General features: G+C 51.4%; 11 protein-coding genes across 11 annotated transcripts; 3 read left to right on the plus strand and 8 right to left on the minus strand.

Annotated features, from left to right (window-relative positions):
- Positions 1–449: 449 nt before the first annotated feature.
- GT037_001363 (uncharacterized protein) lies at positions 450–1297 on the minus strand (the record flags this gene model as incomplete). Its single annotated transcript, XM_038926410.1, has 2 exons — positions 450–639; positions 699–1297. The coding sequence occupies 2 exons, from the start codon at positions 1295–1297 to the stop codon at positions 450–452; spliced, it is 789 nt and encodes a 262-aa protein (XP_038792266.1).
- Positions 1298–1934: 637 nt separating this feature from the next.
- On the plus strand, positions 1935–2587 carry GT037_001364 (40s ribosomal protein s22; the record flags this gene model as incomplete). Its single annotated transcript, XM_038926411.1, has 2 exons — positions 1935–2067; positions 2328–2587. 2 exons carry the CDS (start codon positions 1935–1937, stop codon positions 2585–2587), a joined length of 393 nt encoding a protein of 130 aa, XP_038792267.1.
- A 533-nt stretch (positions 2588–3120) lies between these two features.
- Positions 3121–5883, minus strand: GT037_001365 (heat shock protein; the record flags this gene model as incomplete). Its single annotated transcript, XM_038926412.1, has 1 exon — positions 3121–5883. The coding sequence occupies one exon, from the start codon at positions 5881–5883 to the stop codon at positions 3121–3123; it is 2763 nt and encodes a 920-aa protein (XP_038792268.1).
- A 1217-nt stretch (positions 5884–7100) lies between these two features.
- On the minus strand, positions 7101–9397 carry GT037_001366 (uncharacterized protein; the record flags this gene model as incomplete). The annotated part of the gene is made up of 2 exons (XM_038926413.1): positions 7101–8579; positions 9281–9397. Coding segments are annotated over 2 exons (1596 nt in total), but the record flags the coding sequence as incomplete, so codon positions are not given.
- A 186-nt stretch (positions 9398–9583) lies between these two features.
- Positions 9584–10090, minus strand: GT037_001367 (uncharacterized protein; the record flags this gene model as incomplete). Its single annotated transcript, XM_038926414.1, has 1 exon — positions 9584–10090. The coding sequence occupies one exon, from the start codon at positions 10088–10090 to the stop codon at positions 9584–9586; it is 507 nt and encodes a 168-aa protein (XP_038792270.1).
- A 331-nt stretch (positions 10091–10421) lies between these two features.
- Positions 10422–11613, minus strand: GT037_001368 (uncharacterized protein; the record flags this gene model as incomplete). The annotated part of the gene is made up of 2 exons (XM_038926415.1): positions 10422–11503; positions 11565–11613. 2 exons carry the CDS (start codon positions 11611–11613, stop codon positions 10422–10424), a joined length of 1131 nt encoding a protein of 376 aa, XP_038792271.1.
- A 1506-nt stretch (positions 11614–13119) lies between these two features.
- Positions 13120–15404, minus strand: GT037_001369 (protein translocation protein sec63; the record flags this gene model as incomplete). The annotated part of the gene is made up of 5 exons (XM_038926416.1): positions 13120–13271; positions 13328–14900; positions 14961–15187; positions 15238–15322; positions 15372–15404. The coding sequence occupies 5 exons, from the start codon at positions 15402–15404 to the stop codon at positions 13120–13122; spliced, it is 2070 nt and encodes a 689-aa protein (XP_038792272.1).
- Positions 15405–16032: 628 nt separating this feature from the next.
- On the minus strand, positions 16033–18131 carry GT037_001370 (pbs2-type map kinase kinase; the record flags this gene model as incomplete). Its single annotated transcript, XM_038926417.1, has 2 exons — positions 16033–16473; positions 16521–18131. The coding sequence occupies 2 exons, from the start codon at positions 18129–18131 to the stop codon at positions 16033–16035; spliced, it is 2052 nt and encodes a 683-aa protein (XP_038792273.1).
- Positions 18132–19288: 1157 nt separating this feature from the next.
- Positions 19289–21053, plus strand: GT037_001371 (auxin efflux carrier superfamily protein; the record flags this gene model as incomplete). Its single annotated transcript, XM_038926418.1, has 3 exons — positions 19289–19523; positions 19577–19743; positions 19794–21053. The coding sequence occupies 3 exons, from the start codon at positions 19289–19291 to the stop codon at positions 21051–21053; spliced, it is 1662 nt and encodes a 553-aa protein (XP_038792274.1).
- A 772-nt stretch (positions 21054–21825) lies between these two features.
- On the plus strand, positions 21826–24800 carry GT037_001372 (kinase-like protein; the record flags this gene model as incomplete). Its single annotated transcript, XM_038926419.1, has 5 exons — positions 21826–21940; positions 22261–23200; positions 23246–23768; positions 23816–23959; positions 24045–24800. 5 exons carry the CDS (start codon positions 21826–21828, stop codon positions 24798–24800), a joined length of 2478 nt encoding a protein of 825 aa, XP_038792275.1.
- A 431-nt stretch (positions 24801–25231) lies between these two features.
- GT037_001373 (mis12 domain-containing protein) lies at positions 25232–26639 on the minus strand (the record flags this gene model as incomplete). Its single annotated transcript, XM_038926420.1, has 3 exons — positions 25232–25981; positions 26059–26406; positions 26577–26639. The coding sequence occupies 3 exons, from the start codon at positions 26637–26639 to the stop codon at positions 25232–25234; spliced, it is 1161 nt and encodes a 386-aa protein (XP_038792276.1).
- Positions 26640–27269: the final 630 nt, after the last annotated feature.

Here is a 27269-nt window from a genome sequence, read left to right on the forward strand (position 1 = left end):
AACGCGAATGCAGTGCGGGCGCTTCGAGAGTTCAGGTGCAGATGTTGATTCGCGGGGTGTATAGGCGCTTACGAGTTTATGGTGCTTTCGCGCTATGATTGGCTGTGAGCTTCTCAAGCAGGTAAGAACATGAGATTTCACAACCAGCAAAAATAGCAGTTCAATTTAGACGGTAAGCTTGGTGAATATGCGGATAGACTGATGGGAAGAGCAGATGGCCAAGTGCACTTGAATATGGCAACAATAGATGAGAAGCGTGCTTTGTTATATAGAACTTGACAGTACTGTTGGAGTAGAGGAATTTACAACCCTCATTTCCTGGCAATCCTGCTACCAATCAATACCAAATAATACATATGTAGCCGCTGGCTAGGGTATTTCTGATCAAGCTAAAGTATGTCGCAGTGGTACAAAACGCCCATTACCGGAGGGATGGCTCGTACGCGCTTTCATAGTTGACCAGTGAGACCCCCAAAGCCCCACTTCCGCCGTGCAGAACTTTGTGTATCCTTCGCCTTGCCCTTTTTCGCAGCCTCTAAGGAATGTTCCTTCTCCCATTCTTCGTCAGCCTTGTACGCCGTGATTGCGTGCTCAAGGTTATAATCGGCTTGTTCAAGGTAGAGAAGAGCAACATCGTACCTGTCACGGAAGGTCAGTTTCTGTATCTTTACGATGAATTGAAAGATTGTAGCGCTTACTCGGCGACCTTGCATCTAACCATGAACTTCCGTAACTTTGTCTTTTTAATCTCTTCTTCCTCTCCCTCTAGTGGCCTCGGACTAAGACTGATGCCACCTTTGTAGAACTCTCCAGGTATAAGGACCGTTCTACGCGCCGCCAGCAAATGGTCTGCATATAAGTTATTCGTTCGGCGCAAAGCATCGGTGGGTACACCGTATCGAAGCGATAGTGACAAGATCGAGTCGTTGTTCTGATCAACGAAATGTAGGACATCAGGCGCGTTTTCAGCATCTGAGTAGGTCTTTTCAGGCGGTGGTTGTAGCGTGTTGTGTGCTGAGTATGGGGGTAGTTCGTCGCCGGCTTGCTGCTCGTCTGGTGGCGAATACGTAGGAGGATCGCGTAGACCATGTGTTGGGAGTGCCGATGGTCCTGTCGATATCTGGCAGTATGGGCAGTAGTTCTGGAATCTCGGATTATCCGTCAAACATCTGGCGCATATGGCACGGTCACAGCAGTCAAGTCTACGCTCGAACTGCGACGGCTTTTCGGTCTTCTCATCATATGTTGGAGGTATCGACGACAGGAGGGCAGCGCAAGTACAGCATGCCTCAGACATGGCGATATAGTATAGCAGACTTTGGTGTATACTGATAGATTCTAGACTTGGGCTCGTGGGAGATGGTCGGAGGCAAAGTGACTGCCGCTACGTCATGACTAAGACGGTTAGCGATCGCGAGTGCACGTGAAGGCGCGATAGTGCTGAAATGTTAGCTAGGATCAAGCCATTGCGCCCAAGACATGGGCTTTCCTCGGCGGAGAAGACATGATCGGTCTACATCGCGACAGCGAAGTGATGTGAGGACTGGCAGGTGTTGAAGTGTGGCAGCCTGGGAGCGTGGAGCGTGGAGCGTGTGCAAGGGCCCGTCGCTGCTGCCAAGTCCATGTCCATTAGCGAGCACACGGACCACGACACCAATTTTCGCCAAACTCGAACTTTTCGCGACCTCCCATCCTCCTTACCGCCCACCGCAATCACACGAGGTATGTCTTTGACCCGAGTGCCCTTCAGAGCCAGGAGATGCACTCGCCGTCGTCCGCAAGGATGAAGGTGACACTGCCTCTCCTCTTCGACAAGAGCTGAAGAACCCTCATGCAAGGGCACTCTCCATGCTCTGGCATCTGGAGGCTAACCACCCACGCGCAGATACCTCAGTCGCCTCCGCCACAGAGAATCTCCCGATAACACCGTCAAAATGGTCAAGACTTCCGTCCTCAACGATGCGCTCAACGCCATCAACAACGCCGAGAAGGCTGGCAAGCGCCAAGTCATGATCCGTCCTTCCTCCAAGGTCATCGTCAAGTTCCTTACTGTCATGCAGCGTCACGGTATGTTTATCTTTGTACTTACATTCATCGCACGCGCAATGCACCCTGCCTGAATACGTGTGCAATGCCGCCCAATGTTCTCCGCTAGTAAACCTACATCACCACTTCGGGCTGATAACTACTCACTGATCTCGATTCCCCACGATCAATGAGCTTTAAGTGTCCGATATATTAACTGCGGAGAACTTACACGTCTTCGGATCCCTTTCATGACGTCTGATGTTTATTTCGCCGCAACATTCACTGATATCCTCTTTCAGGCTACATTGGCGAGTTCGAGGAGGTCGACGACCACCGCAACGGCAAGATCGTCATCCAGCTCAACGGCCGCATCAACAAGACCGGTGTCATCTCTCCCCGCTACAACGTCCAGCTCCGCGACATGGAGAAGTGGGTTGTCAAGCTACTCCCTTCGCGTCAATTCGGTTACATCGTCCTCACCACTTCTGCCGGTATCATGGACCACGAGGAGGCCCGCAGGAAGCACGTTGCCGGAAAGATCCTTGGTTTCTTCTACTAGATTACTCGAATTTGTGGTGGAGTGGGATGTAATATACCCGGACTTGGGCAAGCACATGTTTGGCCAAGTAGTCCATCATGGAACGTTAAACGAAGAAATGACAAGAGTTCATGACCGTGATCCCTACAATTCTGACAACGGTGCATGCGACATGAGCTAACCTTGTGAATTGTGATTTGCGCCGCTCGCTGTTTTCTTACAATCAGTCCCAAGGATATTACATATGCAAGATATCAAAATCCCCGTTTGAAATTGAGATGTTAGTAGAGCAATGATCATCACTGCGGTATCGCATGTCCATCATGAATAATTCAGCCTATTGGTTTCATTAACCATGTACAAGATAAATACATCAAGTATGCTACCCAGAAAACGCCAGCCCGTGCTTCTACTTTTATAAGCAATCATCAGCCGTAACTCGTAATCCCATCATGATGCCTCTATCGGAGCATCCATGTTCCCCAAGAAAATAACTTCCTAAACGCCTATGCTGAAATTCACTTGATATCCTTCTCCGGTTTCACTGAATTCCCCTAGTCGTAAAGATCCATGTCTCCATCAGCGTCATCCAGTTCGGCCACAGCATCGGACTCATCGTACATTTCCGAGTCGTCCTCGCTGTCAGTATGATTGGGTAGTACCAAGATGTGTCCGTCATCCAGCACAACCCTGGCTGTCTCGCCCTCTTTGATAGAACCGCGAAGGATGAGCACAGCAAGACGATTAAGGACTTCCTTCTCAATGAGTCGTGCAAGTGGTCTGGCACCATAGGCTGGTGAGTAACCTGCCGAGCCAAGGTAATCCCGTACCTCTGGAGTCATCTCGATGCGTACATTGCGGCCGTTCTGGTTGAGTCGCTTCTGGATCTCGCCCAACCTCACATCGACAATCTTTCGGATTTCGCGCTTAGTAAGACGGTTGAAGATGACAATGGAGGAAATACGGTTCAGAAACTCAGGGAGGAACCAGTTACGCAACGCACCCATGACCATCTCCTTGGTGGTGGGGTCAATCTTGCCGTCGGGTGCGTTGGGTCGAGACAAGTGTTCAGCACCCAAGTTGGATGTCATAACGACGATGCAGTTCTTTGCATCAACGACTCTGCCTTGGCCGTCGGTAATGCGACCGTCGTCCATGAGTTGAAGAAGGACAGTGAGTACTTCTTTGGCAGCCTTCTCAACCTCGTCAAACAGGAGGATAGAGAAGGGCTTGCGACGCAGAGCCTCGGTAAGCTGACCTCCTGCATCGTGTCCGACGTAGCCAGGTGGTGCACCAATCATTCTGCTAAGGGAGTGTCGCTCTTGGTACTCGGACATATCAAATCGAATCATGGCCTTTGCATCATCGAACAAAAATTCTGCCAGAGCCTTTGTAAGAAGTGTCTTACCAGTACCAGAAGGACCGCAGAACAAGAAGCTGGGCGGTTGATTGGGGTTGGCCAGACCAGAGCGCTGTAGTCGGATGGCGTTGGACACGGAAACGACAGCCTCCCTCTGACCAACGACAACTTCTTGGAGATGACGCTCCATGTTGAGTAGCTTGTCCTTCTCTGTGGTCTTGAGCCGTGTGACGGGGATACCAGTCCAGCGAGCGACGATCTCGTTGATCTGATCTGGACCGACAGAGTCGCTCATGAGAGCCTCACCACCTCCACTTGCCTGGTGTGCCCACATCTCAGCATCGGCGCGGGCCTTGTCCCGCTCCAGTTCGCTGATGCGTTGCTCGACATCAGGAATGGCGTAGTACTTGAGGTCTGAAGCAGTCTGAATGTCGCGCATACGCTCAGCTTCAGCAAGCTTCGTCTTGAGGCCTTCGAGCTTGAGCTTTTGCTCTTGAATGTCCTTGCTACGACCCTTCTCACGTTCGTACATCTCACGGAGCGGCTTAAGCTCTTCTTCAATATTAGCAGCTTCCGCTCGCGCCTCCTTCAGACGGACCTGAGATGCCTCATCCTTCTCTCGGGAAAGCGCGTGAATCTCGATTTGTAGTTGTCGGTGGCGTCGCTCGAGATTATCAAGCGCTTCGGGTTGCGATTCTCTTGTGACACGGACGGCTGCCGCAGCTTCATCGATCAGGTCGACAGCAGAATCAGGCAGTCGGCGTTGAGTGAGGTAGCGGGCAGCAAGAGTAGCGGATGCAACAATAGCACCGTCCATGATGGTGACACCGTGATGAGTTTCGTAGCGCTCTTTGAGACCACGAAGAATGGAAATAGTCTCGGGGATCGATGGTTCTTTGACGAGAACCTGTTGGAAACGACGCTCGAACGCAGCGTCCTTCTCAATGTACTTTCGATACTCGCCCAGGGTAGTCGCACCGATGCAGTGAAGCTGTCCACGAGCCAGCATGGGCTTCAGCAAGTTGGCAGCGTCCATGCCTCCCTCTCCGGAAGAGCCAGCGCCCATGAGAAGATGGATTTCGTCAACGAACAATACTATCATCTCCTTTGACTCCTCGATCTCCTTCAGAACACCCTTCATGCGATCTTCAAACTCTCCACGGTACTTGCTGCCAGCAACTAATGCACCGACATCGAGAGACAGTAGTTTGCAGGCTGCGAGGTTGGCAGGTACATCCGCATCGACAATTCGGCGGGCGAGACCCTCGACAACTGTAGTCTTACCAACACCAGGCTCTCCGATGAGGACTGGGTTGTTCTTGGTTCGTCGAGTCAAGATGCGGATGACTCTGCGTGTTTCGTCTTCTCGACCAATGACAGGGTCGATCTTGCCCTCCCGTGCCATTGCTGTCATATCGATGGTAAATTTCTTCAAGTTCTCGTTCTCCTCTTCGGCATCAGCCGTCTTGGAGTCCACCCGCTTTGTGCCTCGGAGTGCTTGGATGGCATTGTCGATTTGCTTCACGTTCGGAACGTTCGACTCGGCAAGGATTCGTTGTAATTGAGCATCCTGGCAAAGAGACTGGATGAGGTGGTCGACGGCAATGAAGCTATCTTTTTGTGTTTTGCTCAAGTCCTCTGCAGCGCGAAGCACCTTGGCCATGGCAGGTGAAGGTGAGGTACGCTCTGGTGGAGGGTCTTGGCTTGGTAACCGTACCATAGCCTTCTTCAGGTTGCGCTCGAAGAGTTGGGGATCGCCATTCGCGCGTTCGAGGACTTGCTTGAACAGCGGTGGCGGCGGGACATCGACCTGGTTTGCTAGATCTTTGGGCGGATCTATAAGCGATACGGCGAGGTGGAGGGGTGTGAGCTGTGAGTGCGCATAGCCCTTAGCTAGGTCGAAGCTGTCTGCTAGAGCTTTCGCGGCGCGGTCGGTGTATGCGTCAAATGAAGTCATCTTGATTCGTGGCTATTATGCCTTGTATATGGCCCGAAGCCAGAGGAAATAGCGTATGTCGTGAGCTTGTGCTCAGGATTCGTGTATGCGATGTATTGGTGTTGGGTATCTCTGAAGATCAAAAGAGGTATTACACAAAGACTCGAGGGATTTATATACGTTAAAGACAATTGTACGCAGTTGTTCGCGAAGAGTCAGGAAGCACTCAGTGGCATCGTGTGATTTCTCGTCATATCTCGAAGCTAGTCGTGGTTTCTGCCCTGTCGGTAGAAGCTTCTGGAGCTTCGTACAGGTTTCCGGTCAGGCAAAGTTGCCCGCCAATCACGGTTACGTCACTTCTACCACGCCTTACCCGATCTGGTCTGGGTTAGTCGCGTCGGCCCAACCGGTGCCACATCAGATCACCACGAGATGTATACCCAACGTTATTCGGCCTACAATCATTACATTTCAAGATGATTCACTTGAGACATGGGTGGGTCGATGAAGAGCGTGGCGGGATATGACTCCTCATCCCTGGAAATTCGGCCTTCGATGCGAAAGCTCATAGCCCAAGACATCACCGACACGTCAGACATTGAATACCCTCTCCACGTTTGTTGTCATTTGCTGAAGATAGCGCTTGATCATTGTATTCAAAGTCATCCTCACCGGAAACACCTGCGCCTCACGTCTGCCTTTTACCCGACGCATCGTCCCGACACTTCTTCTCATGTCGCATCTTACACACCGTCATGCGATGAGCGTGAACATTGCCATTAATGCATCTACAGTCTACAAGACTACAGACGTGCACGGTCCGAGTAACTAATTTAATTCGTATGCTTGCGCCAAGAATCTGGGGTACGATACCGACAATGCGGACATGCAATATTGCTGCCACCAACGCATGAAAAATACTACATGGTCGTCTCAGTGTTGAAAGTACGGCCGATGACCTGCTGTGATGAAATCCCAGTTCATGTCTTTCTGTAGCTGAACACGGTACCTTCAGCCATGGTGCATATCAGAAATGAGCATTTGGATTACCAAAGTGCAGGAAAATCATGTGTTATTTGGACGATTTGATCCGAATAGCCGGGCTTTACAATGCTACTTTTCGACGTCTGAGAACCACCTCAAACTCCTTGACAACTCGCTCCCTCTGCTGACCTACTGCTGGTGTCCAGATACCTTTTTCGGCGCCATCGCATACCAGCGCATCGGCTTAAACTTACGCACGTTAAACACCCAGCCCCAGTGAACGCCGCGAAGATAGTGAAGTACCATCCACGACCCACAGAACGCATCAACGGATCGATTATAGCCGCAGACGCCGCGCTGAATCCGCCTCGTGCAAGCTGACCCGAGGCATATGCAGTGCTCGGTACTTCGGGAAACACGTCCACGAGGAGCGCGTTCGCAGTATGACTTAGCAGTGTAGCTAAGGTGGAAATGAAGAACTCCAAGACAAGAGGAACCGCAGGGTGTACATTGTGCTGTACTGTCCAACCATAGCCCGTTATAAAGGTCATCTCAGCGAGTATGATTGGTATCATGTTCCTGAAACGGGCGTTTTCGATTGGAAAATCTAGTATATTCGCTGGATCCGCGATCTCAATTTGACGTGCATGATGCGCATAGTTGAAGTCCATAAGCTTTCCAGCTATTGTGCCGCCAATCGTCATACCAGCTAGCGCAGGGAGGAAACTCAGGCCAATCTGCAGCTCGTTGTAGCCATAGAGCTCTTCAAATAGGACAGAGTGGGCGACCTGAAAGGTGTAGTAAATACCATAAGACGAGGCTACCATACAGAGGATCACAATAGCGTCTGGATGTCGGATAATGCGTATGGAATCGAAAACTTTTCGAAAAGCCTGGCTGGGCTTTGGCATCGGAGGCCGGTTCTGAATACTCGTAGCAGATCGATCCTCCTGCTCTTTAGAGAGAAAGGATATCCAAGTACGCCAGATACCAGTTGCGGGCCTAGATCCGTTCCTGACGATAGCCCTTGACGTTTCTGGTAGTAAAAGGCCAACAAGGAGAAGGCACAAGATGGCGATACCAAGCAAAGCCATGAAAACGCCCATAGGTCCCGTGGACTTCATCGCCAGCGCTCCACCGATGACCGGTCCGAATGCAGAAATACCATTGCAAGTCGACAACATTGGTCCTAGCATGCCTCCTCGCTCTGACACAACAGCGACGTCAGCTACAATTCCATAAGCGATCGGCACTGTTGCCGACCCGCCAATACTTTGAAATGCTCGCAATACCATGAGAACTGTGTAGCTGTTCTTATTGAGCGCCAGGCCCAAGCTTGCCACCGTGTACGTGGTAACAAGCGCCAATAGTACCGGTCGTCGTCCATACGAATCTGCCAAAGACCCGAATACTCCTGGTGATAAGGCCTGGCAGATGGCGTACACCGTGACTGTCAAGTTGATAGCTTGAACAGATACGGAGAAGTGGGTGCTGAGTGTTGGTATCAATGGAAAATAGATTGTTGTCGTTAAGGTAGATATCAGCTGGATGACGCCGAGAATGTAGGTCAGGTAGGTACGGGTATATGCTGAAAATGCGGAATATGCTTCATTTCTTCCTGGTGAGGCTGACTGGTTGTTCTTGGTTGCTGTGTCCTTCTGCAAGTTGTCGGTTCTTGGCACCACGTCTTGCATTGGTATGACTTCTGGGGGTAGTGGCATAGTGAATAATGGCTGCAAAGAACTCTTTTCAGATCTCACAAAGTTTGAGCACGCGACGTGCTGCTATATGAAGAGAGGAGAATGTGTAGCTCGGACGAGTAAGCGCTTGCTTACTTGACTTGAAGCCGTGCTATCCGAGATGCCCAGATCATCTATGTTACGTGATTGGAAGGTGGTAAGGATCCCGCATAGCTGGCAACGTTCCTGCAGCACCATACCATCCGGCCGCGGACTCATTCCGATAATACAGTACTACCATTCATGATTCCATACATCGGACTGAAAATGATCATCTGTTGGATGAATCATGACATGCAGGATGCACTACACACTTCTTCCACAGACTATATGTCCGAAAAATCAAATCAGTCGCCATTCAAGCTGGCTCTTAACAGCATGACCCTCCTTTCGAGCTCTTCCATATCCCAAGCCCGTAGCTGAACCCACTCTTTCACCCCCTTAGCCATTTCCCACAAGGCACCCTGTTCATCCGTATAACCCTTCTCCTTTGCCTCATCTAACACGCGTCTAGCTACGCTCGCTGTGCGCCAGAAGCGATGTACATCTGCTGTTTCTGGGAGCATTTGCTGTCCCTCACAGTCAACTGTCAACGTCTTGAGATCGGGCGTCAGGCGATGAGCTGGTGTGGGAAAGTAGGGTTGATTGAACAACGAAGTCGTGCTGTTATACCATTGTCGCGGCTGAAAAATTACCTTATTTCGATGTTGCTCTAGATAAAGAACATTTTGTAGGGCTATTGATGAGAGGCCTCCGTCGTTGTCTTCGTTCTTGTATCCTTCGATGTACGGCGCGTCATATATGGTCTCCATGGCTTGAGTCAAGATCCGTAATGAGCCGCCACTAATCCGTATGAAGAAGACTGAAGAATTTAGATGATCACTTTCGGACTTTGTAGCGATGATGGAAAGGCTCTTGAAAGTCTCGACATCAGTGATAGGTGGCAGAAAGTGGTGTAGGGGTATGTGAGGATTCGCGAGGACGATAGCGGTTTCAAATTAGAGTATCCACTCCATACGCTGCTCAATCGGCTTCTGAAGTTCCTTGATGATGAGTGATTGGAGGTGAAGGAATTTGTTGACAGCGCCTCGCACAATCGGCATACGCAGTGTGTGTGTTTCATATTTGAAGCACTCGTTGTGGAAGTCGTGAAGGGCAAGAATGCGGGCGTTCTGTGTCTTGTCGCCAGACTCATAGTACACTGTCGCCTTTACAATCTTCCAGTCTTCTTGCTTTCTTGTAGGCATCCAGAATATAGAATTGGAATCAAGGCCTGGGGACTTGGTGACCTTGAGCACATTGGGCGAGATAAGATTGGATGTTGTGCAGCCGAAGAATACGCAAATGCCGGCAATGAGCATTAGGAAACAGAAAACCAGCCTGTTCATATGGCGATAGCGTCGCAGCGAGCGGCTAGGCGGTGTCATCGTCGTAGCCTTTGTGCTTGAGGACTTGAGATGGAGAGGGAAAGTAGCGCCTAACTTGTCTAGTGGAACGTCTCTCATAGGTCGCGTAAACAGAATGTGTTCGAAGAAAAAATGTCTCCGTGTTATCGAAAGGGATTGACTGTTAATTGTTTGTGAATGTGAGTACGTCACTGAGCACGACAAGTGAAAGAGACAAATCATTCATTTGATGTCGTGACTAGATTTTACTTGGATCAGTCTCGCTGATACCAACTTTTCTCATCAAGGCTATAATAATGCCTGTAGGTGACTCCAGCACCGAGTCTTACTGCTATTTAGTGTTGTTAAACTGCTCAAGTTGCTACCAAGCTCCATGGGTATACTGTTCGAGCTTTTACGCTCTATAGGAGAGACAAAGCGTCGCTGAGTCTCAAGCCTCAGCCTTCTTCTGCTCCTCTGCCTTCATCTGCTCCTCAGCTGCCTTCTTGCCCTGCTCAGCTTGCGCCTTTGCCTCTTCATCGGCTTTCTTCTGCTCTTCCTCTGCAGCCTTCTTAGCCTCCTCATCAGCCTTCTTCTGGTCCTCGGCATCTTGCTTAGCAGCAGCTTCTTCAGCATTCTTCTGTTCCTCCGCATCCTTCTTTGCAGCCTCCTCTTCAGCCTTCTGCTGCTCCTCTTCCTGCTTAGCTGCCTCCTCATCAGCCTTCTTCTGCTCCTCATTGGCCTGCTTATCAGCACCGTCTTGTTGTCCAAGTGCTTCTTGGATAGCTTTCAACTCCTCAGCAGCAATCTGTTCGTTGAGCTTGTTGTCTTGCTCATCGTTATCTGCGTTCTGAAGATCCTGAAGAGCCCCCTGCCAGATAGCACCAAGGGTCGCAGCAGGATCCTCGGCAACGGCTGACCATGTAGGCTTAGCACCAAAGAGCTGGATACCAGCGGTCTTTGTGGGCATCTTGTTGTCCAAGGCAGCAGTGGCACCAGCGATGCCGCCGAATCCACCGAGGTTAGCAAAGGCGTTGTTGCCGAGGATATCCTGGGCGACGAGGGTGCGGCTGTCGAAGACCATGACAGTCTGGGTTTGGCGAGCCCCACGGTTGGCGACGACGGCAGATTGCGCGAAGATGTTCTGCTGGACTTGATTGCCCCTGCCATCGTCGATAGCAACTTGAATCTCCTGTACGACGAGTGTGACGGTAGAGACATCGCGGAACTGGTTCTGGAAGTTGCTCTTGCGGAAGAGGTTGTTCAAGTCATTGTTGAAACCGTTGTTGACTTGATCGACAATGAGGACCTCCTGTACTTGCTGAACGACTGCCTGTTGGCGACCGTTGTCGACAATCTGGAGGTTCTGCTGTTGGATTTGGATGACCTGCTGTTGCTGGTTGAAGTTGTTGAATCCGTCAATAAAGTTGAAGTCGCCATCGTTGCCGTTGAAGCCGTTGATAACAGAGTTGAAGCCGATCTGGCGCTTGGAAGAACCAGGAAGAGATCGAGGAGTGTTGATGGGCTTTGCAGCTGTGTTGGGTTAGTACGCTACATTGTATACTTAGGCTTTGAGCTTGCGGAGTGAACTTACCAGCGAGGCCGGCCGCAAGCACAATAGTAGCAATAGCCTTGATAGACATGTTGATGATGATGGTGAAGTGGATGAAGGTAATAGTCTTCCTAAAGCAAATGGATAGATTAAAAAAGGTTAAGATTAAACGTCACAGACGTATTAATGATTCAAAGAAAGTGGATTGGCAGACTGTCAAAGTCGCTAAAGAATCGAAATGGGATTAAGGAAGGTAGGAAGGAAGGACTAAAGACCGGAAGAGTGAGTGTGGGATGAGAAAGTAAACTATGTGCGACCCTCCATCAGCTTTTATCCAACGTCTCATCTGTATAACGACTCGTCGATGCCTAAGAAAAACGCCCATATGTCGATACTTGCCCCCTGTATTGCCGTTAGATGTGACACATGTAGCGCGAACCTTGGGGACTTGTCACTTTGTTACCGGCGATGAACGCACCCGCATCTTGCCAAGAACAAGATGTGCAACTAACACTTTGCCAAGATTTGCTTGACGGTTTTGCCTTGCAGACTGAGGCCTATTGTATGAGCCTCAGGATAGCGGAGCCATAGTATCCGATCGGCAGCCAAGGTACAGCACTCATTTGGGGTGGCTGTGTTATGCCTTAGCAAGCACTCAGGCAGTATTTTCGGAGATTTATGCAGGCCGAACACAGGTAGAAGTCGATGTTCTTTGAGACAGTGCTGAATGCGGAGGCGAATGTATGAATGTAGATCGCTTACGCGATCCTTTCTGTACCACTTCTGCAGGACAGCGACACAACATGCGAATCTCTGTATATTGAGATCGTGTCTTAGCGTTGGTGTCTCTTCAGTGGATGCGTCTAAGTCGTGATCACCATGTTAATGTCTTCCGTAATGCCATGGTGACCATCAGTCTACCCCTCACCGCACCACTAGCCATGTATGCATTCCTGGAACGCAGACAGCAGCTCCCTCTTAATTCGTGATTACTATACTGATCCTAGCAGATGGAGTTGGTCGAAAGGTGATGTTCATGATATTAAGGTGGTGTTGAAGACGAAGCGAGACGCGGCTGAAACCCCGCAGGTTGTGGAACCGAACTTTGACGAACCACCCAAGTTACAGATCTCCGCAGTTGTGTTATACGTCCATGCGTTAAGTCTGTGCTTTTGATTTCGGATGCCATGTGTTCCTGAGGCACTCGCATAATGGTGCAGATAGATCATTCGAGACTAGTCCTGGTTTTTTTTAGTCCAGTCTATATTTATCAAGTACCCCAAATTATGAGCAGAAAGTTGGCCAGAAATGAGGTTGAATCGAAAATTGCTCAATGTGATTTGACGTGGATATCTACACATACTCCCAAAACCCTATCGAGTACTGACGCTTTGTCTAAAAAGGACGAATCGAGAAGTCCCTAATCGCAAAGCACCTAGTTTCCGGAACGCCAGGAAATGCCTATGGCAGCCATGGCCCAAATGATATGAAGAATTCACGCCGGCCGTTGGCGTTAAACCGTAGCCTCTGTAATACAAGCTGCGTATCCTATACTCAAAGAGATCGAGTATTGCTCTCACAGGAAATACGAAGCACCCTACTCGTCGTCTGAGTCGGTGTCGGTATCTGTCTCGCTCTCAGACTCAACGTCACCTTCGGTGTCACTTCCGCTGGAATCGTCATTTGCCTGTCTCCGCTTCTTTGGTGGAGCGCCAGTCTTCATTTGGTGCATTTGACCTGCCAGCGAATCTGCAGACATGTTAGCCGTACTGATCATGGGTATGACTCAAATCAGTGAAACTCACCTTCTTCTGGCTCGCTGATCTCATCTTCCTCTTCTACCTCTTCGGCTTTACTGGCGTCTTCGACGACGAGGGTAACCTCCATCTTGGTATCCATGCCGACGTAGCTATCACAGATCATGTGCATGACAAAAGTATAGCTACCAGCTTGTGGTGGTGCGCCAAATTGCATCTTCAGGGTCTGTACGTTGTAGGTGGGATTACCGCTCTCATCAAGAATAGGCTTGTCGAAGGTTGAGAAGGTGAAGGGTGGTACCGCGATACGCCCCTGCTTGCTGTCCGCAAGAAACACGTGCCACCTTGGCGCGTGGTCGCGGGCGTAATAGGGAGCGAACGCCAGAGGTGGCTGGATAGGTTTCTCTCCAGAACGATCATTCTTACGTCCGGTAATTGCCGCAACATCACCCTCGGCGGGATCAATATCTAGCAGGTCCTTCGGGTTTACGTCGGGTACGTTAGTGGCTCCACATGGAATGAAACGGCCTTTCAGCACGAACTGGACCAAGCTGCTAGGGGTAACGAAACGTTCTCCGACGACCTTGAAGAAGGCTTTCTCAAGATGGAACAGTGGAATCCGCGAAGCTACGGTCATAGCTGTGCTGTATTGATCTTGAGACATAAGACCAGACTTGACAACACGGGCTTTGCGCTCATCATCGGGAATGTCCATGAATTCTTGGATAGTCAAGTGTGATCTTGCTTGCTCAGCCTCAGCCGCGCTAGCAACAGCAGGTGTGAAATGTGGCAGCTGTTCCAAAGGCGATGCACCCGGTCGTAAAGCTTGGATAAGATTTTGGGAGGTCCTGTATGCCGAAAGTACTGCTTTGGTGGTACCATATGCGAGTGCGATGGCAGTATAAGCTTCGTTGAGTCGGAGTGCAATGGGCGCAACTTCGAACTTCTCGTCATTCAATGTCTCGTCATCAAGTTCGACACGACCAAGGTATGCCCACAACAAGGTCAGGACCTTGCGTCTTCGACTGTCCTCCAGGTCGTCTAGCTTTTGGCGGTCCTTCTTCGTAAGCGTTTGCGAGACGAGAGATCCGGAAGTCTCGGAAAGAACCTTTTGTTCGAGCTTCGAGAGACCGTTTTCCGCTTTGTGTCCAGTGAGAACTTCGTTGAACTCCTCTCCGCTGCTCAGCGCATGAATGACGCCCACCTCGCCTTGCTCGTTGTCGTAATCGCGGAAGACCTTACCCGCGCTGGCGACGAGAACTTTATCCTTGGTCAGTCTCTGTGTTCCGTACCACCACTTTCCGACGGTGTAAGGCAGAATGACACCGAGCGCGAGCGCGTAGATGAGCAGAACGTATTTGCCAGCGCCGTCAGTGACGAGCCACTGAGGCAGCGCGATACCGATACTGAAACTCTGTTTGCCATCAGGGTGGCCGTATTGAAGGAAGTTGTTACGAATCTCCTCGTCGGTGAGAGCTTTGAACGCCTTTGTGACATCTACCCAGTGGTCGTTGATGGATTGTATTGTAATGTTTTTTGCCGGGTCCTCGCGAGCCTTGTCGGGATGCAGGGTAAGAGACAGTCGTCGATAATGCTTCTTGATGGCCTTCTCGTCCGCGTTCTAGTCTGCGAGTTAGCGTCGTTGTCAAAAGTGCGCGTTGCGGGGAAGCAGCCATCGTACCCTAGAAACACCCAGCACCTCGTAGGGATCCCATATGTCAGGCGTAGTCCGCGCGGTAACCAGTATGAGGTAGACCATAGCAGCATTAAGCGCCCATCCTCCCAACATGACAAGACCCCGCTTTATCCTCCGCTCGAGCCGCTTCTGCTTCTTGCGCTGTCCCTGGATGAGGTCGGCATGTTCGGGGGTGAAGTCGGACTCTATCCGCGCTCCAGTGTTCTCGAGTTCTGATTGTGCATCAGTATAATGGTAAGCGGTGGTGGCGGGAAGCGCGCACCTTTGCTCGGCCTCAAGAAGGAAATTGTGGTCGGGACGGTGACGAGGGTTGTTACAGTGAGGATGAAGTAGGGGAAGAACTGGCCCTGCGACTTGTTAGCAAGGCTTCAAACCTGGCGCGCGTCCAAAACGTACCTGTTCATCGTAGTTGTAATCTGTCCCGGACATGTTGAACGTGTCCCTGTGGACGGGGCGAGGTATGCGAGAGAATGACTAAAAGTGATTGGGAATTGTTGTCGAAAAGGATTCCAGAGGAAAGCAAGTAAAACTGGTTCTACGCCGGTGACATTACAAAGAAGGTGGGGGCGTACGAAAGAAAGTCGTGGCTACTTATTGTAGTTGTTCCGACCACTGTGTTCTTTCCCGCACCACGACACATGGCCGCCGCGAGCAATCTTGGCCAAGCAGGGGTACCCATCACGTGCCACTGAGCCCTTCCGCTTACGTCACCGCGGACCACAGAACAAAAGCAACATGCATACAGTGGCCTATCGCCGCAATGTCATGTGCTCACTAAGATGAAAGGTAAAAAAGATCAATTGTTACGCTACACAGAGCAGGCGCGGATTTTGTGACTCAAAAGTGTCAATATCAGTCCATCTGGACAGGTGTATGCTATGCTATGCTAGGTACATGTGGCCTCTGCGCTTAATGCCCCGATTTCGATGCTTCATGGCAATCGTTCCCCGCAATACGCCTATACAACGCCCTAAACCCAGAAGGCTGCAGCAGATGCGGCCTAATGTTCTCGGGAATGACCCAAGTAGCCATGGTGATCCGAGATTCTTAGGGCATGTTATGCTGCAGCTTCTACTGATCCCACTTGCTCTAAGCCATTTGTACCGTTAGGCGAAGGACTCTGCGTCGCTGCATCCAGAGGTGCGGCGTGGAGTGCAGGTTTCTCGACACCCTTCATCTTGCCGCTCCTCCTCTTTTCAATGGCGGCTTTGACCCAGTCTGCGACCTCTTGGTCTTCTACAGGTTCGATTGCCTCAGCGGGTCCCTTATCACCAGCAGCTTCACCACCAGTAGCTTCACTTGCTGCCTCGACTTCCTCCTCTTCCTCTTCGGTGATCGTGTCCGGCTTAGCAAGAGGTGCAAGCCATGCATGTTGGAGCAGCATGGCATATGTTGGCCGAAGGTTGGGGATTTTGTTCAAGCAGCCGCGTACAAAGTTTCGTGCCGCGTCGGAGTACCCTTCGGCAGGCAGATCCGGTGGCTCACCATCGACAATAGCCTTGAGATGATTAGTCGTTGACGCACAAAGCTGTTTGAAAGACTTACACTGAGCTGACTGAAGATGTTGTTGTACGTCTCTGGCGGATATGGGTATCGCCCCAGAGCACACTCGATGATGGTCAGTCCCAGACTCCAAATATCGCTTTGTACACTGTATGTGCCACCTCCAGGGTTAGCGCCTGCCTGTGCAATTCCACCAGAAGATATCCTCTCTGGCGCCATGTAGCTTTGGCACCCAATGTTGGTCTTGGCAATACTGGCGACCAGGTTTCCACTGACACCAAAATCACAGATCTTGATTGCGCCCTTGGTGTTCATAAGAATGTTGGTAGGTTTCACATCTCGGTGAATGATGTTGTGCTCATCCTTCAGTGACTTCAGACCCATAGTCGTGGCCATGGTGATTTTGCGCAAGACACCCTCAGGCACACCATCGGCGTAGAGCTTGTCTATGGAGCCTCCGTCCATGAACTCCATGCAGATGTACACGGCGCCTTCTTGGAAGAAAGCGCCATAGAAGTCAACGATAAAGGGTGATATACAGCGGTGGAGGACGTCGAGTTCCATGATGATAGCAGCGAACTTTGAGTCATCCAGCTCCAGCCTCACTTCTTTCATTGCCATGACTATGCCGGTACCCGCAGCAGGTTTTGCACTGGTAGGGCTCGCTTCTTCGCCAAATTCCTTTCGCGACGGCGAACCTGGTGCAGCCTTGTTTCCTGCCAGACCCTGTCCTGGTTTCCTCATTCGCGGTCTGCTATGTCTGACCTTGTACACTGTGCCATAATTTCCCTTGCCGAGCTCGTCTAGCGTGTCGACTTCATCCAAGGAGATGTTGAAAGAGGAACCGCTAGCAAATTGCACGCCGTCCGAGTTGAGTATGGCTTTGCCGGCAAATTTTAGGCTGCCAGTCTTGGTATCGACGAATTGTGAAAATTTATCAAAATGGGTCTCTTGTTTCTTGGGCTCTGCACCTTCTTCAGCGGGCTTTTCGCCGTTCATCTGCGAGAGAGTCAACCCAGGCTTCTTCCTGCCAGCAGGAGGAGCGGCTCCACCAGCAGTTGGAGACGAGCCTGGTAGTCCGCCTGGCAACGCGCCCTGGAATCTCATACCGCGCTTTTCAGCGAGGGAGGGCTTGGGGCCACCTGCGCGACCAGGAACGGCAGGCGCGGACTGGAAGTTAGTCGTGGGTGGCCTGGTAGGCATTCGAAAGTTTCCGGGTAAGCCTCCAGGGTTACCGCCTGGAGACATGGGATTACGGCTGTCGGGTGACGGACCGGGGCTTTGTGGTGCAGGCCCTCTCCCAGGCAAGCCCGTTGGTGGAGCGCCCTTCCGGCCGAGATGTACTGCCTGTATTCTTGCGAGAATGTCCTGGGAGACGTTCAGCCCGCTACCTCTGCTGGAGATGGTAGGGGGGTTCGAGGGGCGGGGATTCCTGGCAGCGTTGATGTTTCCCAATGGCGTTGAGGACGATGTCATGTTGGCGGTCGCGCCGGAGGTCGTGGATGCCGTTCGGGGAGGGGGACGCTCAGCGGACAGCAGATCAGGCGAAGAGGCATTTTCGGTAGGACTCGAGGGCGCGGGGGAGGGTGAGGGACTGTCGAAGACGGTGTCGGAATCGACTTCGGCGTCTGGGGTGGATGGATTGGAGGCCATGGCGAGAGAGTGGGAAAAGTCGCGGCCTAAGATGGGCGGGGTACTGGGACGAGGAAGGGGAGAGGGAGAGTGGAGGAGATAGTAATAAGAAGGCGTAGGTAGAGGACGAGTATCAGGAGCTGCGACTACACCGCGGAAGGAGATGTAGCGGCGATCTCAGCGGATCTGGTAGTATGGTGGAGGTGTGGTGGTTGTGGGCTACATGTAGCGTGCAAGTTGGAGCTGTGACGTGATGCTGCAGAGACGAGTAATAGCGCGCGTCTGCAATCTTGAATGATTTCACAACAATCGACCAGGCCGCACCGCAACCATAGCGCAGACGTGCAGTGCAGTGCAGTGTAGTGACAGATGGCAGCAAGGGGTCCGTAGGGGATTGAGCAGTTCCTGCTTTGCCCATGTACGCTGCACCGGTAAGCCTGCTTTGCAGCGTCGGAATGCGCAAGTGAGCATGGACTGGAAATCTGGATCCGGCCAAGCAGCACCTGCACACGCCGAACCGAGACACGACAGCAGGCTTGGGGCAACAGAATCAGTATGCGGTAATGACCGAGCCATGGGGAACCTAGTGGCTGCCCCGCCTATCGATGTGCGTTGCCCATCAGTCAAGACAGCATTTGCAATGGCCGATGTGGCCGCCAATGCTCGATGTCTCCATGGGCTCCATGTGGCGCAGGGACACGACACGACAGGCTGGAAGGCGCTGCCAGGGCGATGAGTACCACCATCTAGGCGCTGAAGGGGACGATATGGGAATCTTTCCATCGTCCTACCATCGAACCATCTGCAGCCTGGCAGCTGTGTTTGCTTCTTTTTCTTCTTCTTCTTCTTCTTCTTCTTCTTCTTCTTCTTCTTCTTCTTGTTCGTCTCGCCCCCTCCGATCCAGACCGGTTCGCTGCATCCCCTATCGAAGTTCCTGCAGGGCCCGCGGCTTAACCTGCCTTTCCGCTATACCTGGCGCGGGCTGTGACGTCGATCTCCGCCTATAGCGCGTCCTCAGCCAAGACGCCTTGCGCTTCAAGATAACTCGAGTGTTTCCATCTCGGTCGCGCCTTTGCGCCTTCCCAACAACACAACTGGCATCTAATATGCCTTTCTTCTCGGCTCCCCAGGCTTTTCGCCTGCGCAGCCTCCCAACTTCGTCTCCGGAATTCGTCGCCATGGCCTCCAACTCCTACGAGTACGGCAACAATGGCTTATTCACAGTCTTCAAGAGCGGCAAGCACAGCTCGCATCCCGATTTTGCCAACCTCACCCTTCTCGTCTTCGAGGCCGTCATGGAAGTCGTTTGCGTGAGCGCGCCCGGCTACATTGTTGCGCGAATGGGTCAATTCGATGCAGAGAGCCAGAAGTTTCTCGCCAACCTCAACACGCAGCTGTTTACACCCTGCCTTAGTACGTGCAACGCCTCGGATTAAGAGCGCCAACCTCAGCTAATCTCTGGCCAGTTTTTACCAAGCTCGCATCACAATTGACGGCGGAGAAGCTGGCTGATCTTGCTGTCATTCCTGTAATCTTTGTCGTACAAACACTCATCTCCTACATCGCCGCACTTCTCGTGTCGCGAATATGCAGGTTCAACAAGAGAGCGTCCAACTTTGTTGTTGCCATGGCGGTATGTCTCTTTCCCTTGTCCAGGCAAGCGGCACAAGCTGACATTACTAGGTATTCGGAAACTCAAACTCGCTTCCAATCTCTCTCGTTATCTCGCTCTCCAAAACACTGTCCGGTCTACATTGGGACAAGGTCCCTGGCGATAACGACAACGACGTTGGCGCGCGTGGTATTCTCTACCTCCTTATCTTCCAACAACTTGGTCAGCTCGTGCGATGGACATGGGGCTTCAATGTGCTTCTGGCACCCGCCAGTGCGTACAAAGATGATGACGGTGGCAAGAACAGCGCCATTGAAAATGGAGAGTACACAGACGACGAGGCGCAGCGTCTTCTCGATGACTCGCACTCCGACTACGAATCTGGCAATGTTACCAGCTACGCTACTTCTGCAGACTCAGACGAGTCGGACTCAGACTCTCTGTTCAATCGTGAAGAGGCCCAAGCCACCACCGATTTCATCACTCCTACCAACGGTAACGCTACTATTCCTGGGGCCGGCGATATGAGCGGACACAGTAATGGCAATGGTCTTGCAAACGGACACCTCAATGGTGTTCTCGAGGCTCACAAGAAGAAGCAAAATGTTCCCAAAGGCATCAAAGGCATGCCAAAGCGAGCTGGCATGGCACTTAAGCGCTCTGCAAGCACCGTTTCTGTCTCCACCACACGCGCTGGAAACCGAGTTTTCCAGACCCTACCTACATGGCTACAGCGACCTCTGGCTAAGATTGGCTCTGTCTTGTCAAGGTTCTTCAAGGGCGTATGGGACTTCATGAACCCTCCTCTATGGGCCATGCTGATTGCTATCCTCGTCGCCTCTATCCCTCCCCTACAACATCTCTTCTTCGATCCAGGTACATTTGTCAGCAACTCCGTCACGCGCGCTGTCAACCAAAGTGGACAAGTCGCCGTTCCACTCATCTTGGTTGTTTTGGGTGCCAACCTTGCTCGTAACACATTACCCAAGGAAGACCAGCACTCGATGGAAGACCCGAGCGTGGAGAAGAAGCTTGTGATTGCCTCACTTGTTAGTCGCATGCTTATCCCGACGCTTCTCATGGCACCCATGCTAGCCATGACCGCCAAGTACGTTCCTGTTAGCATTCTTGACGACCCAATCTTCATCATCGTCTGTTTCTTGCTCAGTGGTGCACCAAGTGCGCTGCAGTTGGCACAAATCTGCCAAATCAACAACGTGTACATGGGCGCCATGTCAAGGATTCTGTTTCAGAGTTATGTTGTTTGGATCTTGCCATCGACTCTATTGTTGGTCATGCTTGCACTGGAAACGGTGGAGTGGGCCAAATGAGTATCCTTTTAAAAGAGACCACGTACAGCATGCTATCTGTCACAGACATATAATCAGTTTCCAAGCGAGGCGTTATGGTATTTTGTATGGGTCGTTTTCTTGTTGCATCAGGGCTATTAGAATACCAGGGCTGAGGGACTGCATCGAAACCAGCCTGTACCTAAAATGTAGTACTCAGAAGGTGTATTTTGTACTTTCCCATGTGCTGATAGGCCATGTGCACATGGTTTGCCACGTCGCGCTCGCACACTCCACATTCAAGGTTGGGTGGCAGGTTTCTGGTTTCTGTCTAATTGAACCCTGACGTACGTTGCCAAGGCTGCGAATACTGGAACGAGGCCGATAGCTGCCCAATTGATAGGCAGGGAGACCGTCAACACACCAGCTTGCCGTCTGATCCAGCTATGATGCTTTGCCTCTGAATGGTTTACATAACTCAAGATCCGAATATAGGGATTCTACGTATTTTCTCTCTCCTTATCTCTCTCTCTCTCTCTTCTTACCAGTCTTCGTCCTCACAAGTTATCCTGACCGCCAATCAGCTTGGCACGTGGACCCTGATCTCGCGTGTACTTTGGCGTTCCTGCCGCACTAGGTATCGATAACACCACCTGCCCACCAAGCAACCCGACCTTCCTACCTACCGACGTGGGCACGCCTGTTACCAGGTCTCATTACCGTCCGGAGCCGTCAACCGAGCTCTGCTCTACCACGAGGTCCATCTCGCTTACACTATTCCCGCGCACCTCACTGCGAGCCCCGTGCAACTGCCATGACGACTTCCTCCAATGAGCAGTCGCAGCCCAGCGACACTCACCCAAGCGACTCATTCGCCCTCCCACAAAACACTACGTTGGCCGATGGCACCTCGCCGCGCTCTACAAAAGGTCAGTCCATGATTCCGCTGTCGTGTGTCGGCTCGCAAACTCTCGCAATCGATTCCGCGCTACCTTCCGGAATTCCTATTCAAATGTCAACGTAGCTGTAGCAATGTGACTATTCAGTGATTGACAATAATTCCTGCTTGGCCGTCGAGTTGACTCTCGACGTCTGGCCAACTTCTGCAGCCATCATGAAGCTTGTGCGCTTCATCTGACAATATGCCCGAGCGCAGCGCTCCAAAGCAGTGAACCCATTATCTGACTGACTTGCTATCATGTCGCTTGCGCATGGGTTACCAAAACACCTGCTGACCATGTGCCCATAGTTGTGTCTTTTCCCGATGATAGCACCATTTCCCCCTTGATGATTGGCAAGAACAAGGAGCTTGACCAGAAGGATTACCTCGATCTCGACAGGCCTACAAGAAGTTACCCCGCAAGCATCAGCAAAAAGAAACTATCTGGACGGCCCTCAGTCGAGCGACTGGGATCAACCAAGGTAGCGCCAAGTGAGGGAAATCCATCCTTATCTTCCTTGCTCTCCAACAGCTCAACAGACGTTCCCTCTGACGGACAGCATCCACATGAGAATCTATTGAAGCAAGTGGGCACATGGCTCAAGCATGAACGAAGCAGACGTCATGCACGCAGGGCAAGGCGCAAAGCTGCCAAGGAGGGCGCTGCCCAGGAATCGACAAAGGCCGTTCCTGATGAGACGACCGATGAGCCTCATGTTCTAGCTAGAAGCAGCTCCGAATCGTCTCATGGCGAGGACTCCCTCGACCAACTGGCGCAAATCCTTGAAAAGACCCTATCCATGAAGCCGGCCGACGCTAAGAGGAGGATGCAACACTTCCGCAGATCATCAACAGGCTTGAAGCGACACTCCGCCATCTCTCTAGACACGGATTACTTTGAATCCGTAGACCAGCTAGTCCCGAGTTGCGAGGCTATTCTAGACAACTCGAAGACTATGGCCTACAACGTAGATGAGTCAGACAGCGAGTCCGCCCGTCACGTATCTGAGAAAGAAGCACGCAAAGAGAGGGAGGCATGGACCAAGTTCCGGGCCGAAATCCTTCGTCTAGCTCATACACTCAAGCTCAAAGGCTGGCGGAAGGTGTCTATGGAACAGAGCAATGAGATTGACGTACAGAGGCTGAGCGGCGCCTTAACAAATGCTGTTTATGTTGTCTCGCCTCCCAAGAATCTACCGCTTCAAGAACAGGGCGACGACGGCCAGCCAAAGCCCAAGAATCCTCCTCCGTAAGTCCTTTTCAACGTAGGCAAGCTGATACTAACACATTTCAGCAAACTTTTGTTACGTATCTACGGCCCACAGGTAGAACATCTGATCGATCGAGAGTCTGAATTGCAGATTCTTACACGCCTTGCTCGAAAGCGGATTGGTCCACGTCTACTCGGCACCTTCACCAATGGACGCTTCGAGGAGTTTCTTCATGCAAAGCCGTTGACTGCGAAGGAGCTGCGCAATGCAGAGACGTCCAAGCAAATTGCTAAGCGTATGCGAGAGCTTCATGAAGGCATCGATCTCTTGAAGGAAGAGCGAGAGGCCGGTCCATTTGTCTGGCAAAACTGGGACAAGTGGGTTGATCGCTGTGAGCAAATCGTCACCTGGCTCGATCAACAGGTTCGAGAGAGCAGCCAAGACTCTGCACAAGCTCCTGGTGACAGATGGAAGAAGCGGGGATACGTGTGCGGTATGGAGTGGCCAGCGTTCAGGCAGGTGGTTGAGAAGTATCGAAGATGGTTAGAGGAACAGTACGGTGGCGCAGACAAGATCAACGAGCGGATGATATTCGCTCATAACGACGTAAGTCGGACCTCTCGTCATATCATCCACGAGCTAACTCTGCGTAGACCCAGTATGGCAACATTCTACGTATGGTGCCGGAAGGCGAGTCGCCTTTACTGCTTCCAGCAAACCAGCACAAGCAGCTCGTAGTCATCGATTTCGAGTACGCTAACGCAAACCTGCCCGGTTTGGAATTTGCCAACCACTTTGTAAGCATATTCTTCCAGACATTTCTATTGTTCCGCAACTACCTCGGTCGTCATTCTATGTGTATACGGGCTGACAGTGAAGCAGACTGAATGGACATACAACTACCATGACGCGGAGGTTCCGTGGCGTTGCAACACCAAGTACTATCCGACACTTGAAGAGCAACACCGCTTTATCCGGGCGTACCTGATGCATAACCCCTCGTACAAAGCTGCTGGGGGCTATACTTCTAACCCTGCCACCCCGCACCTGGGTCCTCTTCCATCCTCTGGCAGCACCACCGCACTGGCAGCGACTGCCGCCCCTAGCAATATCTCTGCATTCATGCTAGACTCACGTGCTCCACCTGGCGAGAAGTATCAAGAGCAGGAGGCGCAAGCCGAGCGTCAGATTGAAGAAGAGACTCGCCGCTTACTAGCTGAGACCAAGCTCTGGCGTTTAGCCAACTCCGCTATGTGGGTAGCATGGGGTATCGTCCAAGCTCACGTTCCAGGCCTTCCCGACTTCGATGCCGAGGACAAGAAGGCGAATGCTAACCCTAGTAAAGAAGCGGCAGAGTTAGACAGTGCAACAGCAGAGATTAGGGCTGAGGCTGAGGCTGGAGAGAAGGGGGCTGGGATCGTGAGTGAAAGGATGGCGGAACAGACACAAGAGAACAAAACACAAGCGGAGCAAGATGCTGACCTTTTCAAACCGCAGGATGAGGAAGAGTTCGACTACTTGGCCTATGCTAACGACCGCGCAATGTTCTTGTGGGGTGACGCCATTCGCATGGGCATAGTGAAGGCAGAGGAGGTGCCCGAGGAGTTGCGGAAGAGAGTCAAATTAGTGGAATATTAAAGGGTAGATGGAAGAACGATATCATGATCGGAAAGCATTGAGAGCGACCATATCCGCGTTGTCTTGGGATAAGGCAATGAATCATTCGAGCGGAGAAAGTGCCCTACGACTTCAAATCAGAATGTGCAGCACAGGCGGGCACATCTCGGAACTCAGCTTGAGATCTGTAGTTTCTTGTTCGACTGGACCTGGCCTAGACTACTCCAATGCACGAAGAACATAAAAAAAAGCGATATGGCAAGCTTGGCATCTGACCTATGGCTAATCATCATGCAGAAAAACAATGGTCATTTGAGCGTAACACTGACTCATAAATTTGCTTACCATGAAATCCACTGAGACCATAATAGGACCCAACGCCCGAAAGGATAACCTCATATGAATCATATCGTACAATGGTGCCTGTTGCCGTCGCAATAAGATAAACGAGTTCAGCTTATGTCCATGGCCTCACCATGGTCTCCATTCTCTCCTACCTTGCCTCTTCTGTTGAAACCGTCAACCAACCCCTCCAATCCCCTGACTTCCTCGGCTCCCACTCTACTCCCACCCTCCCAGACCCCTTCGACACCGTCCCTTGTATCTACACCCCGTCTCTCTAATATCCTCTTACTTTGACTTTCAACGTACACCTTGCGTTCACGACTCAATTCCTCTTTGTACTTGGCTTGTGATAGGGAGTCTGTAGTGTGAGGCGAGGAAGTAGTGTTGCTAGGTAGAGCGGTATTGCTGAGATGGGGCTTTAGGGAGGCAAGGAGCTGGCGGAGATAGGGGAGTTGGGAGGTTGTAAATGTGGTGTGGGTAGTTAAAGGAGTGGGCTTCTTATCGCTGTTCTTATTCTCCCCGACAGAGGCGGTGTTGATATTGGATTGTTGTGGTAGGGCTTGTATACCTAGGGATTGAGCTGCTGGTGTGTGTGTTAGGAACGCGAATGATGCGCTTCCATCGCTCTGTCGGTTCATTTCTAATGACGATGTCGACGATGTCGTAGATTTTCTTTGTTCGCGCTCAGATGCGCCAGATGGTTGGAGTAGGGCTCTTAGCCGCGCTATTTGTGCCTCGTTGCGTGTCTTCTCTGCAACCAGCGCAGCGTTCAGCTTTTGGGTTTCGATGAGTTTACGGCGAAGGGTGTAGAGGGCTTCTGGAGTGAGTTTAGAATCTTTGGGCGGGGGTTCGAGATTCTGCTCTTCTTGTCAGTACTCTTCCAAGCCTCCCTCTTCGCGCTTCGAAGTGATAGAATCGCCGTCAGCATACATACCTCATAATGCCCTAATCTGACCCACTCTCCCAAGCCTTCGTCCCCGCCCTTCCCCCTCCCCAGCGCAAAAACGTTTCTTAGTGTCCAAATTTCCAGTTTGTCAAAATTCTTGTCCACAGCATTCTCCATGAGCGTCTCGAGCTTCAATACGCCCTCTTCAATCTCCAGCCTAGCCTCGGGAAACAGATCGTTGCCATGTTCATCTTTGTCGGGCGTACGCCCTTGCGAGGCGTATAGGTCGGCGAAACCGAGTAGGGAGGGGTCGGCGGAGGAGAGACCGGTTTCGAACGAGTCGGTGCAGCGGTATAGGACTTCGTTTACGGCGTTGATAATGTCGTCGATGAGAGACTACGATGCCGAAGTGTTAGATTTGAAGCGACTCTTGAATGCTCAGCAGGACATCGAGTAGCCTTATCTCGAGTGCAAGACAGATGCATCCACTCAACGTGGGAGTATGGCGGGTACCTGCACCTGCAACACTCTGCATTGCTCCACTGTCACTCAGAAACTATACATACTATAGGAGGCCAAGTAAAGTGCTCGGTAAGGAGCATGTTCTCCTGTTGCTTTGCGCTCGCCATATCGTCTGTCCTTGTGGTGTGGTTGCTGTTGTCGCAATGCTCAACTCGATGTTTGCGACGCGCCGAGGGGACGTGTTTACAGCGGGCCGGCTTGTTACTGGACAGAAGGCAAGGGTTCCAGGCACGCGCTAGTGGCTTCGCCAATCCTACCTAATTGAGATCCCTTGCAGTGAATGCATGTGGAGGCAGTGGGGGAGAAAGAGTATTGGCACTCTCCGCGGAACCGTACAGTCTTTTACTGTTTGCTGATGTTTGAGTACCTCACCTCGTCCATGGGACGCTGTCAGTGCCGACGCTGCGAGTTCACCACTATATCACTGACTCAATAAGTCCACAACGAGGCGAACATGCAATCTGAAATGGATTATAATCCTTCACGTTGTGTACGGCCTATTTAGCCGTCACGCTACTAAATACAGTGTCCCCAAGTACATATGCTTGGAATCCTAAATTATACAATGCTACCTAGCTGTACAGTAAGACTTTAGTGGTCAATACTCAAAGCTGGTGCTGCTTTCCACGAAGACGTATCATAACGTCCAAAACCACCTTCAGTACAGCTAATCCCCTGCCATCCACCCAAAGCTGCACATGCAGAGAATGGTTAACGTATAGTCTCTTCCATCGCCT

Source organism: Alternaria burnsii (genome assembly GCF_013036055.1).
Source record: "Alternaria burnsii strain CBS107.38 chromosome Unknown 705, whole genome shotgun sequence".
Taxonomy (NCBI): Eukaryota; Fungi; Ascomycota; class Dothideomycetes; order Pleosporales; family Pleosporaceae; genus Alternaria; species Alternaria burnsii.